The following is a 15,949-nucleotide window of genomic DNA, read 5'->3' as shown; positions in this document are numbered from 1 at the left end:
AGGGTTAATTTAAATTAGTAAGGTTTTCCTTCCATAAAGGATTTCTAAATAATAAAACTGCTATTTCTATATTCCTGGCATTGATTATTATCCACTAAACCAGAAAGGATACCTGGATATAATTAGGCAGAGTAGGAAGTTAATTCTTTATGATTCAAGACTCCAGGGTCTACATTTTAACAGTTGTTCCCAAAGAAATAATCCCCCTCATGTCATCTACTTCTCCAGGTAAGGACAGAAAACATCTGATGCACTTTTAGGGGACAAGTGTGTTTGAGGGGCTGAAGCCAACAGGGACCTCTCATCACTTACTACAGAGAAGACCTGCATATCCACCATAAAAAAGACTCAACCCAATGTTACTTTAGTCTATGCTGGTGTCACACTGTGGAGGCCCAAAAGGGGTTCTTACAGAGTCGCCAGTCTAAGCTCCCTGTCTGGTGACCTGCTGCACCCATCTCAGGTAGATTCTGGCTCTGTCCATGATATCCAGCATCCAAGAGGGAGATACTACATCAAATGAGGAAGAGTCAGAGGTGCATGGGTAGGCTGGTTCCTGCTTTGACTCCATTATAATTTTCTGAGCTCTGCTGTGTTCTGCGCTCTCAGAAGTCCTTGCCCTCAGACTTTTGGAGGTGAGTCAGTCAAAATGCTAACCTGATTCCTGACTGAACACAGTACTAGCCCAGGAGGGACGGTTTGTGGATCCTGCCTGGTCCTGCTCTCTGTAGCTCGCTGTGCAGCCATGACCCACCCCAATGAGAAGGCTCATGAGCATGGACTAGTTCAACACACTGTCTTAGAAGCCACCCTGTGCAAATACCGGGTACAAGATGCAGAAGGCATTTTAGCAGGTTTCTCCCCTGGCTTCATATAGCAAACATTCCTGGAGCATAAAACACCTTGTTCTACGGGCAACATGGGGATGCAAAGAGAAGGAGTCATCTCCCCTAGAATCTCAACTCTTAATTATGCTTTTCTCTTCTTTGATTAAGACCATTTGACAGGGGGCCAGGAGGGAGGAGACATTTCAGAATGTCCTAAGAAAAGACATAGTTTTTGACATCTTGAAGCCTGCTCAAGAGGATAGTAGACCCTGGAGTGTAACTAGTTAGGACAGTGACTCTCACAGCACTGGAAATTGGCCCTCATGGCTGTCACTACCATGTTTATGCAAAGTCTAAGTTCCCAGCCTCCTTAAAAATGGTAGTTTTTTATCCTGAATGCCTCTGGAATCGGGGTCTCTGGATTAAATTAATATCCCTGAAATGGCTGGGACACCAGGACTACATGTAGAATTAGATCTGCAGCTTCCCAGGGTCTCTTAAAGAAGAAAAGGAAGAAATCATGGTAGTAAGGAAAGGGATTCAGGAGCCCGAGCACTGAACTCTTATCCTGGCTCTGCCCCATCCATCCAGTGGCTATACCTCGGGACTTCGAGTTGTCATCTGTACAATGGGATAATGATATGTATGTCATAAAGCTACTGTGAGGAGGAGATAAGGTAATGGATGTAGAGGACTGAAGAGCACTTGGCCCATGGTAAATGCTCAACAAATGTTAATGATGTTATATTAACATTAACACTACACAATACATCGGAGACACTACACAATACATACGGAGACAATACTGCCACTTCACTTCCTGTGACTAGCTATGCTTTGGCACCTGTTTGTTTTTACTCATGGTACAATGGTTAAGAACTTACTAACTGATTTTATTATGTATTACCTAGTATAATAAAATTTATAGTTTCATAAAGCATACTACCATTTTCCTTTTTCATTTCCTTTTTTGCCTTTTTAAAAATAAACTATTCATTGGTGGAGTAAAACAAACATATAAAAATGTCAAATTTCCACTGTGGCCTCTGTGCCCCTCTGCCCAGCTGATTGTAATCTCTTCTCCCCCCACAGTCTCATACGTATGCATGCACGACAGCAAATACAAACACACACTTCAATTTTTACTCCCTTTCTTCTTCACACCAACGTAGTGTATTCTATACATACTGTCCTACACTTTTCATTTTGATTGTTAATAGTTCTTCCACAACAGAGCAGAGACCAACCTTTCTTTTAACAGCTACCAAGTGTTCCTCTCAATGACTGACATCCTGTAACTTAAATTTAACCAGTTCCCCATTGATGACAGACTTAAACCTGGCTTAGAAAGAATCGAACTATGATTTGTAATATCTTATAATAATACCGTCTCCTTTTCTATTGTGAATCAGTAAAATTTTGTTTTAACATTTGTGTGTGTGTGTGTGTGTGTGGTGTGTGTGTGTGTTAGTGGAAAAAAAATAAACAAACTAAAGTACTGGGAGGCAGACATAGGAAGCTATTAGGGTTTGGATCTGTAATGTTCCCTCAAAAGTTCATGTGGGCCACATTCAGAGATGCACTGATTAAATTATGGAAGATGTGGCATCATGAGTGGATTAATCCATTTGATGGGCTAATAAGTTGAATGGACTACTGGATAGTAACTGCAGACAGGCCGGGCCTGCTAGAGGAAGTATGTCACTGGGGGCATTGTCTTGGGCACTCTACCTGTACCTGGCCCCTTCTTCTTTCTCTCTCTCTCTCTCTCTCTGCTTCCCAGCTTTCATGAGCTGAGCAACTCCTAGACTACACCCTTCTGCCATGATGTTGTGCCTCACCTCAGGCCTAGAGTAATGGAGTCAACTGACCATGGCCTAAGGCCTCTGAAACCATGAGCCCAAGATAAACGTTTCCTCCTCTAAGTTTTCCTTATCAGGTATTTTGGTCATAGTGATGAAAATCTGACTAACACAGAAATCTCTCCTAGAGCTTATTTTCTGGGCCTCCTCTAGGAGTGTTTGAAGCTAAGCTTCCTTCCACTTATCCATCTCCTCAGTTTGTTTTACTCACAGCCTCTGGACCAAATGAAAAGCCACCGCAGTTTAGTGAAGGATGGAATTTGTTGTAAAATAATCCCTGGACGACTGCATGCATCAGCCACAGCTGGCCAACTATCTCCTCCAGAAGCTCCTGGATGCCGAGTTCACCTTGGTCAGCTGATGAGCAACTTGAGTGGCCTTTACTGACATAATTAATTATACATGTGTGTGTGAAAAGAAACACTGAGGAAACAATGTGTTATGTGCTTTTACCGTTCTGTTTGTAGCTTTACTAGGTGATTTCAGTAAAGAGCTATAGGACATCACTTTGACAATTACTATGATTGTCACCAAGGGCACTGTCTCATGTAAGGTTTTATTTAATAAATTCTTTTAGAACTGGTCAGGAGATATTAGCTATGGTGAACCATACAGTTTGGGGTCATGCTTCTTCTCATGGCCCTGGCTTTTTGGAAGTTGAGTCTACTCAGCCATGAAAATAAGTGACCTGTCTCATCTATTGCTATGGTTTGGATATGGTTTGTCCTGAAAAGAGTTGTGCTGCAGGCTTATTCCCAGTGTGGTGCTTTCGGAGGTGGGGCCTAGTGAGAAGATCTTGGGAGTATGTCTTTAAAGAAGATGTATGGCACCCCAGGTTCCCCGTCTTCCTGTTTGGAGATGCAATCTCTTCTTGCCATGTGTGTTTCTGTCATTATGTTTCGCAATGACAATAATACAACCAAAAGACCTCTCACGGGAGCTGAGCTGATGCAAGTACCACACCCTTGAACCTTCAGAAATAAGAGCTAAATAAATCTGTTATCTTTATAAGATAGCCTACCTCAGGTATTTTGTAATAGTAACAAAAAGAATGGAATAATATATCTATTATTACCTGTGACCTAGTATTTCTCAGTTAGGGGCAATTCCTTACTCTTGGGCCCTCAGGAGTCATGTGGAAATGTCTAGAAGTATTTTGGTGGTCTCAAAAAATAGGAATGCTGCTAAATGTCCTATAATGCACAGAATTTCCCTGGCAAAGAATTATTCCCTGCAAAGTGTCAACAGTGTTGAGGTCAGAAAACTGGGTTCTAATCTTAATATTAAGTCCTCTGTTAGAAGCCTCTGAGATCTTATTTAGAAGGATGCATAACTACATCTGAAAATAATAACATACTGTGATAGAATGCTGGAAAAGTTACAGGCATTTTCATGCCAGAATAGACCCCAAGTCGGACTGCTCATTTTCCACAAGAAGATGTAAGTGCACCACACACCGCAAGTCATCAAGTACCTTGAGGAGTCTGAATGCTGTCATCCAGCAGATTCTGGTTTGCTCATCCTCGGCACAGAGCAGTCTCAGCTCTTTAGCTTCATTTTTCACTTTGTTTGGCTAGAGGAGGAAAAAGGAAATCCAATCAGTGCAGTGTGGTAAGTGTGGAGCACACTTTACGGCAAGGCAGAGCTGCACAGCACTCAAACCCAAGGCAATCAGCTGTGGTCATCCATGCAGAGAGCATAGCACATGCACACTCTCCTCCAGGTAGATATAATCCTCTTTCACACAACATAGACTAGACCAGGGCTGGTTGTAGCTACTTATTCCTTAGCTGAAGCATATACCCTTCCCTAGCTGGGAACTGCAGAGCAGTCAGACAGCCAAACAAATCACCACGAGGGAATGAGCATGTGAAGAACGATGGAACAAACAGGAAGATGTGTCCACCTCTGTTGAGGGGATACTGGAATCTATGGGAGGACAACCTCTTTCCTGAGTTACAGAGGGAAAGGTCTTCAAAGTCACTCTCCCAGGGAGACTGAGAAGGTGGCTGGGTGTATTAGCTGGGAAGCAGGGAGGCCCCCCAAGGGGCTCAGAGGTTATGGAGAGCCAAAATGGTCCTCATGTGGACCCCCCAGTGGAAGTCCAGAGAGGAAGGGCAATGCAGAAAGGGCACTGAAATGGAAAAAAAAAACAAAAAAAACACCCAAGGCAGGTAGGGGCATGTCACATATCCCGTGGACCCAGAAGAATGACAGGTTTGCCTGGCAGAGGCAGGGCTATGAGCTGAGGGAAAAGCCTGTCACAGGGTAAACTAAATCTGGGCTTCCACGTGAATCCCCTGCTGCAACTCAAAGAACAGTGCTCGGGGTGGACACTGATTTTGCCTTTCACTTCAGGAATATGGAGGATCCAGGGGTGAGAATGACTGCCCAGCACTCAGGGCACCCTGTAAGTACAGAAATAGGAGCAGAGAAAAGTATGTAGCTGGTGTGGGTCAGCAAGAAGGGCAAGGAGCCTCTCCTGTGGTCATCATGGGCTTCTATCTGGTTTGAAGTAGGTTCATACTATAGTGGTCTCCACTTAATCTCTGGGATACATTCCAAGACCCCAAGTGGGGACCTGAATCCATGATAGCTTCAATTCTATAACTGAGCACTTACCAACCCACAGTGGCTTTAACTTTGGCAGTATGCGTGGGAGGGCAGAAGTAGCAGATTTCTTTTCCCCTCTTTACATTTTAATGGGTATTAGATTTGTTCTGATTATAGTTCTCGGGAACCTTAGCATATAATTCTTTCCTTTCCTTAATAAGTCCAGAACTTTCATATTTTTCCTTAAAAGGAACATCTGATGGCCTCCCTTCAGCATATCTGGATTACTGGCAACACTCTTGAACTTTGGAGCCACTATTTAAAGTGAAATAAGGGTTATTTGAAAATAAGCACTATAAGTACTGCAGTAGTAGATCTGATAACAGAGAGAATGCTAAGTGACTAATGGGCAGGTAGTATGTACAATGTGCATATGGTGGATGAAGGGCCAGTATCCTGTGCAAGACAGAGCCTGAAAAGTGTGAGACACCAACATACTACTCAGAATGTTGTGTCATTTAAAACTTATAAATTATTTCTGGAATTTTCTATTCAATATACTCAGACCCTGGTTGACCCCAGGTAACCAGAATCAATAGAAACAATATCAGGAATAAGGGGAGCACTACTGCACCTGCTAATGGCATTTCAGGAAGGCACTGCTGTTGTGATACAGTCTGAGGAAGGGATCCCAATGTTCTCTTTTCCCATCAGAATGAAGCTTGAGCGCTGGCTCAGAACTTAGCCCACTGGGGTGAGTTCCAGGCACAACCACTCACTAGCTACCTAACATGGGCAATGAAACTGGATGGTTTCCTACTCTATTAGTATCCATGGAATAAATAATAGGTATGAAACCATTAGTAGAACATTTCATACATAGTAAATATTCAGTAAAGATCACGTACCATTATGATTGTCAATCTTGCCATTACCTCACTGGGGGCAGAACATGGTCCTGCAGGCATGTGTGTGGGTATATGTGTGTACATGTGCATCTTTGCATATGAGTGTATGTGTATTTGTGTGCATATATGTATAAGCATATTCACTGGAGTACACATGTATTGTTGGCCACATGCACACAAGTGTGTATGTATATGTGCACATCCATGTATACACATCTGCATGTGCATTTCTGTGCATATGTCTGCCCACGCTCGTTCATATACACAGAGGGTGGGCAGTGCTGTAGTCATTCCTATCTGATTATCCTCATGACCAAATATGCTAGCTTACTCAGTACCTGGAGGTTACAGGTGACAGGCCAGGGGTCTCCTGCCCAATTGACTGTCCTTCTCCCACTACTAATACTTGGCTCAGACATAGCTCAGTCACACCTGGTCCTAAGTCATTGAGCCCACCAACTGCATTACCCACAACACTTTCTCTTGAGCTCTGAGCTACTTGAGAATCAACATGTCATAAGCAAACATGAAACTGTATTTCTATTAAGAAGCAACGAGCACATGGTGAGCAAGAGAGGAATTAGTCATTAAAATTCCAAGTCCTAGCCTTTGGACAGCCTCATGGTGGTACTCCATACCTTAATGCAGAGCCCATGGTCTGTGGGAGCGCTGTACTGCTTCTTCCCAGCGATCAGGAAGAAGATGTTGCTTTCCTCCAGGTCAGCCAGCAGCTGCAGGTGTCTGGGCTCCTGCAAAAACAGAGGTCGGGTCTCAAGCACAGCAAAGAGCAATTGTTCTCACACCTTTGTAAGCAGAAGACAGCCTGTGCATGCTCACACAAACTCCTCTCCTGGCATTTTAGGGACTCTGACCATGGGGTGAATTAAATATTAAATGAGAAACAAACTTGCACAGCCCTCACTCAAAAAAACCTCACCTTTCAAAAACTCAGACACAAGACTATCGGAATGTTTCAATGCTTCTGCCAAATCACAGCCTCATGATTCAAGTAAAACCCAGGAGAAAGCCTGCAGCCTCAAGGTCAAAGTTAAGAGAACATTCTATGTTCAGGGCCATACCACCGATGACATACTGTGTACTCGAGTCCCCATGGTGCCTTCAGTTTTCACACTGACAGCCTGGCCCGCCCTTCTGAACTCTCCAGCCAAGTCCTATTTCCTGCTCTATGCTACAAACTGTTCCTGGCTTCAACACGTAGGAGGATGATGAGTAAGCCATAAATCAGAACTGGGACGTCAAGGAGTTGCCCTGCCCTGCCCTGCAGGCGATCAAAGCCACTCAATGAAGATACCCTTTCGCCCCAGATAGAACATCATCTAGCAGCTACTGAATTCCCAGAGCCATAGCTGCTCAGTACCTTCATCTGGGGTCCCCCCATCTCCCCACTCTCTCCTGGAAAGAGCAGAAGAGACTGCAGCTCTTCAAAGGCAAATGTTCAGCCAAGTTTGGCTGGACACAGCTCCTAATGCAGAGTGTTTGTAAGACATTCCCAAGAAAAGAGTAGGAACAAATGTGCAAAACGTCCACAGGAGACCTCCAGGAGGAGCCCATAGGAAGTCTATAACGTCACCTGCTTGGTTTTGAGGTCTGCAGCTGTTTCCCATCTCTCACCCCCTCTTCCCAAAGTGCACACACATAGAAAGTACAACTGACTACAGAAAATGTCCATAGCAACATATGTTAGATGGGCATTAAGGTGGCAATAATCTTGCAAACATCCTATGGCTAGTTTGCATACCAGCTTCTAAAATTACAAAACAAGTCAATATTTGTAGTGACTTAAGTAGTTAGAAGGGTCTTCTTTCGACCCATAATCGGGAGCTGGGATTGAGTAGCCCAGGGGTGCAGGAGTGATGCAGCAGGCCATCCCAGATCTATATTATCACCCAGCTTCTGAGGCAGCCCAACAGAACTGTCATTCTTACACAATTAGCTTATTATCAAAGCATAGAAGAGGTTAAAATCCATTTTAAAATGAAACCCAGGTTCATTCTTAGTCACATCATCCTGGGATAACTGGGAAGAATTGGTACTTGTGGTGGGGGGTTTTCAAACTCACCTTTGAAGTTCCCTTTGTAGAGCAATAAAGGCCTGATCTGCGCAAACACACGTATAGCTTTTTCCAAGATTTTCTTCCCAGCTCTTTCACATGCAAAAACCCTTGAATTTCAGGACAGCTGCTGGCATTCAGAAAAGTCTGAGGAAAAGCAAATTTTAAAAAATCAGATAATGCTAACGTAAAATAATTAAAATGGAAATGTTATTGTTGCAGTTGACATTTTCTGAATTATTAAAATGGGGTTTTTTTTTTTTTTTTGGTCAAACTGAGGTCTTGCTCCTTTCAAAACTCTAAAATCCCATCTAAATTGGCATTGTGTAGAATATAATGAGCACTGAAACACAGGCAAGCAAATTAATCTAACACTGGTTAAAAGAATAAAGTTATAATTTCCTTATAAGGCAAAAGACTTAAGGATTCTGCTCTTTGTTCGAGATTTCTAAATAGTATCTAATCTGATTATCAGAACTAGGAGAAGAACAAGTACCAGCAGCAACTGATTAGAAACACTGAGAATTGAGAATAAGAACCAAGCTGCCACTTTTACCTCTGCGTTCTTTCAAAAAGGAGTTACATAAAAGGTATCTGTCCATGAAGTACCTGGGACGCCGTGGTGACAGCTCACTGTCCCAGTTAACAGCTTTTATATAGGCAGCTTTATGCATAAAATCTTAGAACACACACACTCACACACACACACTCTCTTTCATGGGGAAGAAAAAAGACGGGGCGTGGCCTTGGTGAGTCCTCAGCCCTGGACGAGAAGCAGACAACGTCCCTCCCCACAGGTCTGGATACTGTTGGTTTGTTCTCTCGTTTGACACGTTGCACACAGACACACGTCTGGGGGGCAGCAGTTACATTCCCTTTCACATTCCCGACTCCCCAAGAGGAATGTGAGTCGGCACTCAGCCCAGAGGCCCTGCTGGCCCCATCCCCTGGAATGGAGTGGGGACAGACCAGGTTTTTTTTTTTTTTTTTTTGAATACACGTTAGAAAGCAGAAGAAGAATTCAAACAAGTTTCCTTAATTTTAATGTATAGTAAGTTACTTCTAAGGACTTTGTGGGACTAGGGTGTGGCTCAGTGGTAGAGCGCTGCTTGCCTAGCATTCACAAGGCTCTGGGTTCCATATCCCCAGAATCAAACACACACACACAAATTTTTTTTTAAATAAAAGTAAAAAGGACTTGGTGGTTTTCTTATCATTCTTCACTCTGAAATAAGATTCAGTATTTTTGTAGAAATTTCCAAGCAGCCGGGCAGTGGCCTGTCCTGGGAACCCATGCACAGTTAAGACCACAGCTTCTCCCTCTTATCCTCCTCCTGGCCCATGCTCCGCAATGGCAACATTCAGATTGCTTTTAAGTCACAGCAAGTTTATTCTGGGTGTAAATGCTTATTTCGCTTTGAAGGAGCCTGGCTACACACAGATTTCCCAAGCACACATTTATTTCTGGTTACTCTAAACTCCACTAAGAGCCAAGGTTAATATGTGATTAAGGACCCAGCCTCTTCAAGTTTTTACAAGCTGCCATAACAGTTACAAGAGGACTTTTATCTGGAAACTGTATTTCAGCAGAAACTCTATTTTCGTCCAGTACCTGCAAAAGCTGGGTCTGACTGCCGTTGGACTGCTGGCACCAAGTAACCATCTGTTCTGGGAAGAAGTTCTGAGGAAATGAGGAAAAACAAATATGTTAAAGGTTAGTTTCAAAGTTGGGGAAAGCACACTTACAGGTCTGTCCATGTTAAAAAGTTCCTATCGGTATGACTGTGCACATCTGTACTTTAAACAGCCCCTTTTATTCCCTTATCACACAGTGGAGACACCTCCTTCAAAAGGCTGCATTTAGTTTTCTCACAGGAAGGATCCAAGTTTGGAAAATATACTATATTAAGTACAGAATACATGTCTCACGGCATGTCCCATGGCAAAGAGGTACACCAGGGTTATAACTCAGTGATGAGAAGCATGGCATGAAATACAGAATTCCTGAAGTGTATAAGGTGGGCACAGTTGTGTGAGAAAGCCTTTTCTGCTATACCCAGAAAGAATTATCAGATTTCTTCCTATGTAATAAAAAAGGCAGATAAACTATCCATGCCAGAGTGGACCTAGATCTTTCCCCAAATTGATGCTGCTCTGCCCCCTGACTCAAGTTATGAGCAAGTGCTATGGACATTATGAGATTCTTGCTCCTGATATGTCCCAGGACAAGTGTCTCTCAAAAAAAAAAACAGAAGAGGAAATATCAGTCAAGGAGACTACATCAATACAGCAATCAATCACATTGATTGCTTTACTCATTCTTCTGGATATAATCACAAGATAATATTTGCTATTTTCAGAGAATCAAGAGTATTTCTTCTGCTCAGTTTTGATCATTTTGTTCCAATTTCAATATTAAAATAACTAAACAAGCCCAGTCTCTCCTCCCCCTTTTGACTTCCAGACTAATGCCCTTTCCATTGTTACTATTTGAAGGCAACTGCTACCTTTAGCCAGTCACAGGAGTCTTTAGTTAAGTGCCAGAGATTGTTTTGGGCAGCCTTTGTGAAACAGCAATTCAGATTCTCACACCCATATGCTGACCCACGGATCACAATGATGTTATAATCTGATATTACTAAATACCCAAGCATAAACTTTTAAGATTTCAATAGTTTCAAACCCCAAATCTGAAGAGGTAAGACTCACCACTGGATTCTTAAAAAACTCATACTTCGCATAATTCTTCCTGAATAAGAATTTACTCTCACTTCCCATGGTACCTTCCACCTGGACCACCAGCTCATGGTCTTCCAGGAACCTTTCTGCAGGGTAAAAGTATCAAGTGTGAGATAAGAGAGGCAAAATCTTCAAGGCAGTTTTACAACAAATTACAAAATCTGGCTGACTTTCCTGTTCTTTAAATGTTGTGAACGAAGATGAGGTCAGGAACTAAACTAAATTTAAATCTCTCTTTAATGTACTACTCGATGCCTAAGAGGTCTTAAAATACATAGAATGCAGAATTCAGTTCAATATGGACTTTTATATACTTCTTTTACATTGGGCATCAATAAAATGTTAAGGAGAAAGTCAAATGATTTTGCCCTTACATTAAGAAATTTCAATGCTTATGAAGAACAGAAACTGGGAAAATATTCAAAGACAAAGGAAAGTAGGGAAGTCACTGTGCAATGAGGTGTGGGGTAAATAAGAGGAGAGGCTACAGAGGTGGGAAGGCATGGGGAGCCTTTGGATTCCATAAAATCTGGTTGCCTGAAACCGCCCTGGGAATGTAATATGGGAGCAGGCACATGATGCTGCTCTCAGACAGGATGTACCAATGTACTCATCTTTCACGCTGAAGCCAGCACTAACCACATCATGGAATATTCTCATCAACTGGATTATATGTGAAGCAAAGAAGAAAACACTACACAGAGTACTCATTGTGCACGTGCGCACGCGCACGCACGCACATACTTCAGAGCATCTGGAAAGGTTATTTTCCCCACTGCTTGTACACTTGATTAAATGTGAAGCATGAAGAACTTGGCCTACTACCAAAGAATACGTGCTTAGAGAAGCTTTGCCTTTCTGCTATCTGATGGAGGTTACATCCCCTCCCATGGATCTCAAAAACTGTAATCAGGCTGGGGTGGTAGAAACAGGGGAAATAATTACATCAAATGATGCAATAAACAATAATGAGTAAATCTGGATTAGGGTCAGTGTGTGGACTTGCACCAACGTGGTACAGAGTGAGGTGCTATGCAATGGACAGAGGGCAGTTCTGTCCTTCATGTAGCCAGAACTGAGTCTCTAAAATATAGACTCTCATCTTGTACGGAACAAACAAAGTTTAGGGAAAAAGCATTTCCAAATGAAACTCATCTCAGAATTTGGAAGAATTTCTGCCTGTAGAGAACAACTGCTACCAAGGGTATTCCTCTAACAGGGTCACTGTTGGCACTAGGAGCCAATTTGGGGCGGATATGTCCTCGGCCTTGATTTTGATGTTACAAGGAGCAGTCTTCCTAGCAGAAATGTATTTAAAGCCAGAATTTATGAAGGAAAGGGATTTTTGTCCCTGTTGTTGCCAAAAAGCTCACAGAACCTCTGAGGAAAGGCCAGACCTGGCACCACCAGCAGACCTGGGATACTTCCCACTTGTCCCTGTCTGGGAGGGAATTTTGCCAGCAACATGTAATCTAAAACACAGACCTTATGTTTTGCTAGGACAGAAAAGAAGAGAAAAATCATACAATTTGAGCATGTGACTAAAACTCTGATGCTTGTTTTTTAAAAAATGCCAGACTCAAGGTTGTTCCTTTAAAATAGATGTTCTGGGGAGAAAACAAATCAATGACTTCCATTAGAATTTTTTTATTCATGGGAAAAATTTCTTTCTGTTGTTACAGGAAACACACACATAAAAAAACCCCCCAAACCAACAACCTAATAACCTACTGATGGTTGGTTTATAGAATAAAACATTTTTACCGGGTAAAATTAGGAGAAATTAAAAGGGGAAGAGGCAGCTACCTACGTGAGGATGTCTATCTCTAAAGCAAAGGGTATCTTGTCTCCAAAGAAGCCTGAGGAATCAAGAGGGACCCTCAAGGGAGAAGCAAACCTAAGAAGCCCATGGTCAAAGAGCATATGCTCTGATCTTGACCCTAAGACCCTCCTTCCCTCTGTACTGGAAATCCCCTGGGGCAACTGCACACCACTGTGAATGCACACAGAACTGCCCTTGGTATCAGACCCCAGGTGGACAGGGGAGGAACTGCTGTCCTGGAAAGGAAGACCAGGGGACTCAGGTTCCACTGTGGCCTCAGATAACCAGTAGACTGCCAAGCTGGCCAGTATGTGGAGCAGGCTTCTCCCACTCAGGTCATTCTGGTAACCCCAGAGGGGCCTGAGATCTCTAGGTATGGCTTCTAGTTCAAAAAGGGTGGATGAGGTGGCAGGTAAGCCCCCTTCCTCAGGGATCTAGAACCGTGTAGCCTTAACCTGCCACCAAATGCCCCTGGGCACAGTGTTCACAGAAGCCAGTGAGTGGACATCATCAGTTCAAAGTTCTCCCATCCAGTTTTTAACATTCACAAGGCTGTCCATAAACCCCCTATTGTTCTAGTGGCTCTAAGTACAACCAGAATGCTACTTTTCAGGGCGGTATTCCGAAATCACTGATTGTACACAAGAAAAGGCAAAAATTCCTTTAAGTACATTTGTATTTTTCAAATTTCTAAAATTATGTCCAGCATCTACACTATAATCCTATTCCATGAGAAAAAGACTTAAATGTCAGACAACTCCACAAAGAAAATTTTGTTTCTCTGCCTTAAACCAAGCAGCTTTCACGTGACTCTTCGCCATACCCCTCTAGTTGGTGGTGGAGGGACACCACAGAACTGGTGCACAGAAAAGAGGCTGGAGTCCATTGTCTCCTCCTGACACCAGCTGCTGCCCCTGGGCTTGCCTGAGCCAACCTCCAGCCCTATTCAGCACATCCTTCCTCAGCGCAGCCCACGCAAGGAAGAGAAGAGAGTTGTCAATTAGTTCAGGGCTTTGCGGGCTAAGAAACTGGGAACAAAGAAAGCTTGTCTATGGAAAAATCACCCTGATGCTGGGACCAGCCCTGTAAGTGGCCTCTCTATCTATACATATTTTGGTGAGGAAAGAACATCATTCTGTACTTCTCTAATGTAATAGGGAGCCCCAGACAGAAAAATCAGTCTGTGAATGGTTCCGCCTGAGAACTGAGGATGCAAATGGGCCAGTTTTCTCCTTCGACAACTTTCTGCGTAAGTCAGTTGTCAGCATCCAAAGCAAAGCAGCTGCAGGACCCCAAAGAGTTACTCTCACAGCATTTCTCACCCAACTGGTAACAAACACAAAGCTGGAAACAGCTCCAGAAAGAACGGTGGCTTTTCCTGAGACGTTTCCGCCAATTTGCAAAGGATAACAGAAATCCTCAAATGCTTGAAATCCACAGAATCTGGCCGGAACCCTCTTCTCTTTCCTGGGTTGTGAAGGGCCCCCTCTTCTAGAACATCTGTCCTTTCCTCTGTGCCTAATGCCCACATTTTTCAGAATTTGAATGTGAGAGCCTAGCCCCACCACCCCCAGACTCCACAGGATGGAGTTTATCTGCAGTCCCACTTTCAAGTTCAGGATTATACCAAAATGCCATTTGGTATACTTAAATTTGTATTCTTCAAAAGTCCTTTAAAAATTTCATTTACTTGCTATGTGTGCAGGCTGACTGTTTAACATCACCATGTTCTTTACATGGGAAGCTGTGTTGGCCAAAGTGGAGCTTCCAGAAACTCTTTGTGCTGGGGGAAGAGGGATAGGGATGCCTTCCAAAGGACCTGGCCCATACCAGCACCCTGAGCTATCTTACTATTGGCTGCTGAGTGGCGTTGATCAGGGATGGTGTTGCCACTGCTGAGATCAACTCTCAGATACTGAGACTAAACCATCTCCAATAAGCTGGTCTTGTGGGAAGTGCTAATTATCAAGAGAGTATTTAAAAGGACAAACAGAATGGAGCAGGACTCCTGGCAATTGCAAAATATACAACATGTTCACCTAAAATCACCAATCACTAAGGGACTTTGCTGACTACCAAGGGCTTTGCACCAAGTTTCCAAGGCACCTTGAGTGGTGAATGCTCTCAGGTGCTGACAGGAGGGGCGTGGGAAGGGTGACAGGCTCCTGGCTCACAGTTCTCTGCCCATTTGACCACAATGCAATGCAGAGGGGGCAGGGCTAAGTCCCATCAGCCAGAGACATAGCTCTACAGAGTAAGGGAGGCGGTCACTGTTCAGCTTCTCCATCGGTACAGTGGAGCAGCCCAGATGGGAGCCCTGGAGGCTCTTCTCTAGAGAGAAGGAAGCCACCTTGGAAGGACCATCTTGGGAATTGCCCTTACTTTCTCCAGAGCTATCATTCCTTTCTGTGCATGAAAAAGGTTTAATATTGTTCAGAATCTAACATTGTATCTGGTGAAGTCAGTACAGTAATTGTGCTTTGAAATCCTCAATTTCTGAGGTCATATACAGACAAAAAAATGATGTCAGATTGAGATATCTTAAGCCATTCATAATCAGAGGACGGGCTAACATTCTGCCTTAGAATCTGCCTAATGGATATGCAAGCACTGCTTCCATTTTGCCCAAACTGTCATCCCCATGTATGTCCATGTCCCTATGAGAAAACCCAACATGTAACTACTTAAGGGAGTTACTCCCTACATAGAGATAGCAGCATCTGGGGATGTGGGACAGGATGCCCTACCTGGAGCATCAGTCAGACCTGTGCATGCCAGAAAGACCCAGAAACATGCACTAGAGCATCAGTCACCACCAAGAGTTCCTCACAAGGTTGTGGTCTTCATAATCATCCCAGGGTGAGTGCTGAGACACCTATAGGGCTCTCTGGAAGAGTCCCCACAGCCCAGTACCTGCACCTTCCTGCCAGTGAAGTCCTGACAGTCAAATGCTGCTGAATCATGGAAGAAATAAGATTTCCCCCTAATGAGCAACCGTTGTTGCTATAAATTAACCAACATGCTTAGATCACACATTAAAAAAAAAAAAAACATAAGCAGAGAAGTTAGAAAAATGGGAATGCAGAAGCAAAACCTGTCCTGGGGGTGCTGATCTTTCCAGATAGTATAATTTGGTGACTCTTAAAAACTCTCACAATCCTCTGCAA

The 15,949-nt window shown here is 43.3% G+C and overlaps 1 protein-coding gene across 4 annotated transcripts in view; it reads right to left on the bottom strand.

Moving 5' to 3' along the window:
- GRB10 (growth factor receptor bound protein 10) overlaps window positions 1-15,949 on the bottom strand; it is a 190,278-nt gene that overhangs the window by 19,548 nt on the left and 154,781 nt on the right. For all 4 annotated transcript variants that reach the window (XM_081287896.1, XM_081287897.1, XM_081287895.1 and 1 more), the window contains 5 exons: window positions 10,931-11,046; window positions 9,834-9,902; window positions 8,231-8,368; window positions 6,789-6,899; window positions 4,164-4,262 (listed from right to left, as the gene is read on the bottom strand). In XM_081287896.1, coding sequence (XP_081144022.1) covers window positions 4,164-4,262; window positions 6,789-6,899; window positions 8,231-8,368; window positions 9,834-9,902; window positions 10,931-11,046 — 533 coding nt within the window. The remainder of the gene's footprint in view (window positions 1-4,163; window positions 4,263-6,788; window positions 6,900-8,230; window positions 8,369-9,833; window positions 9,903-10,930; window positions 11,047-15,949) is intronic.

Source organism: Spermophilus citellus, assembly GCF_964194105.1.
Source record: "Spermophilus citellus genome assembly, chromosome: 3".
Taxonomy (NCBI): domain Eukaryota; kingdom Metazoa; phylum Chordata; class Mammalia; order Rodentia; family Sciuridae; genus Spermophilus; species Spermophilus citellus.
The sequence above is the reverse complement of the archived record's forward strand: the minus strand, read 5'-3'. Positions and strand labels throughout refer to the sequence as shown.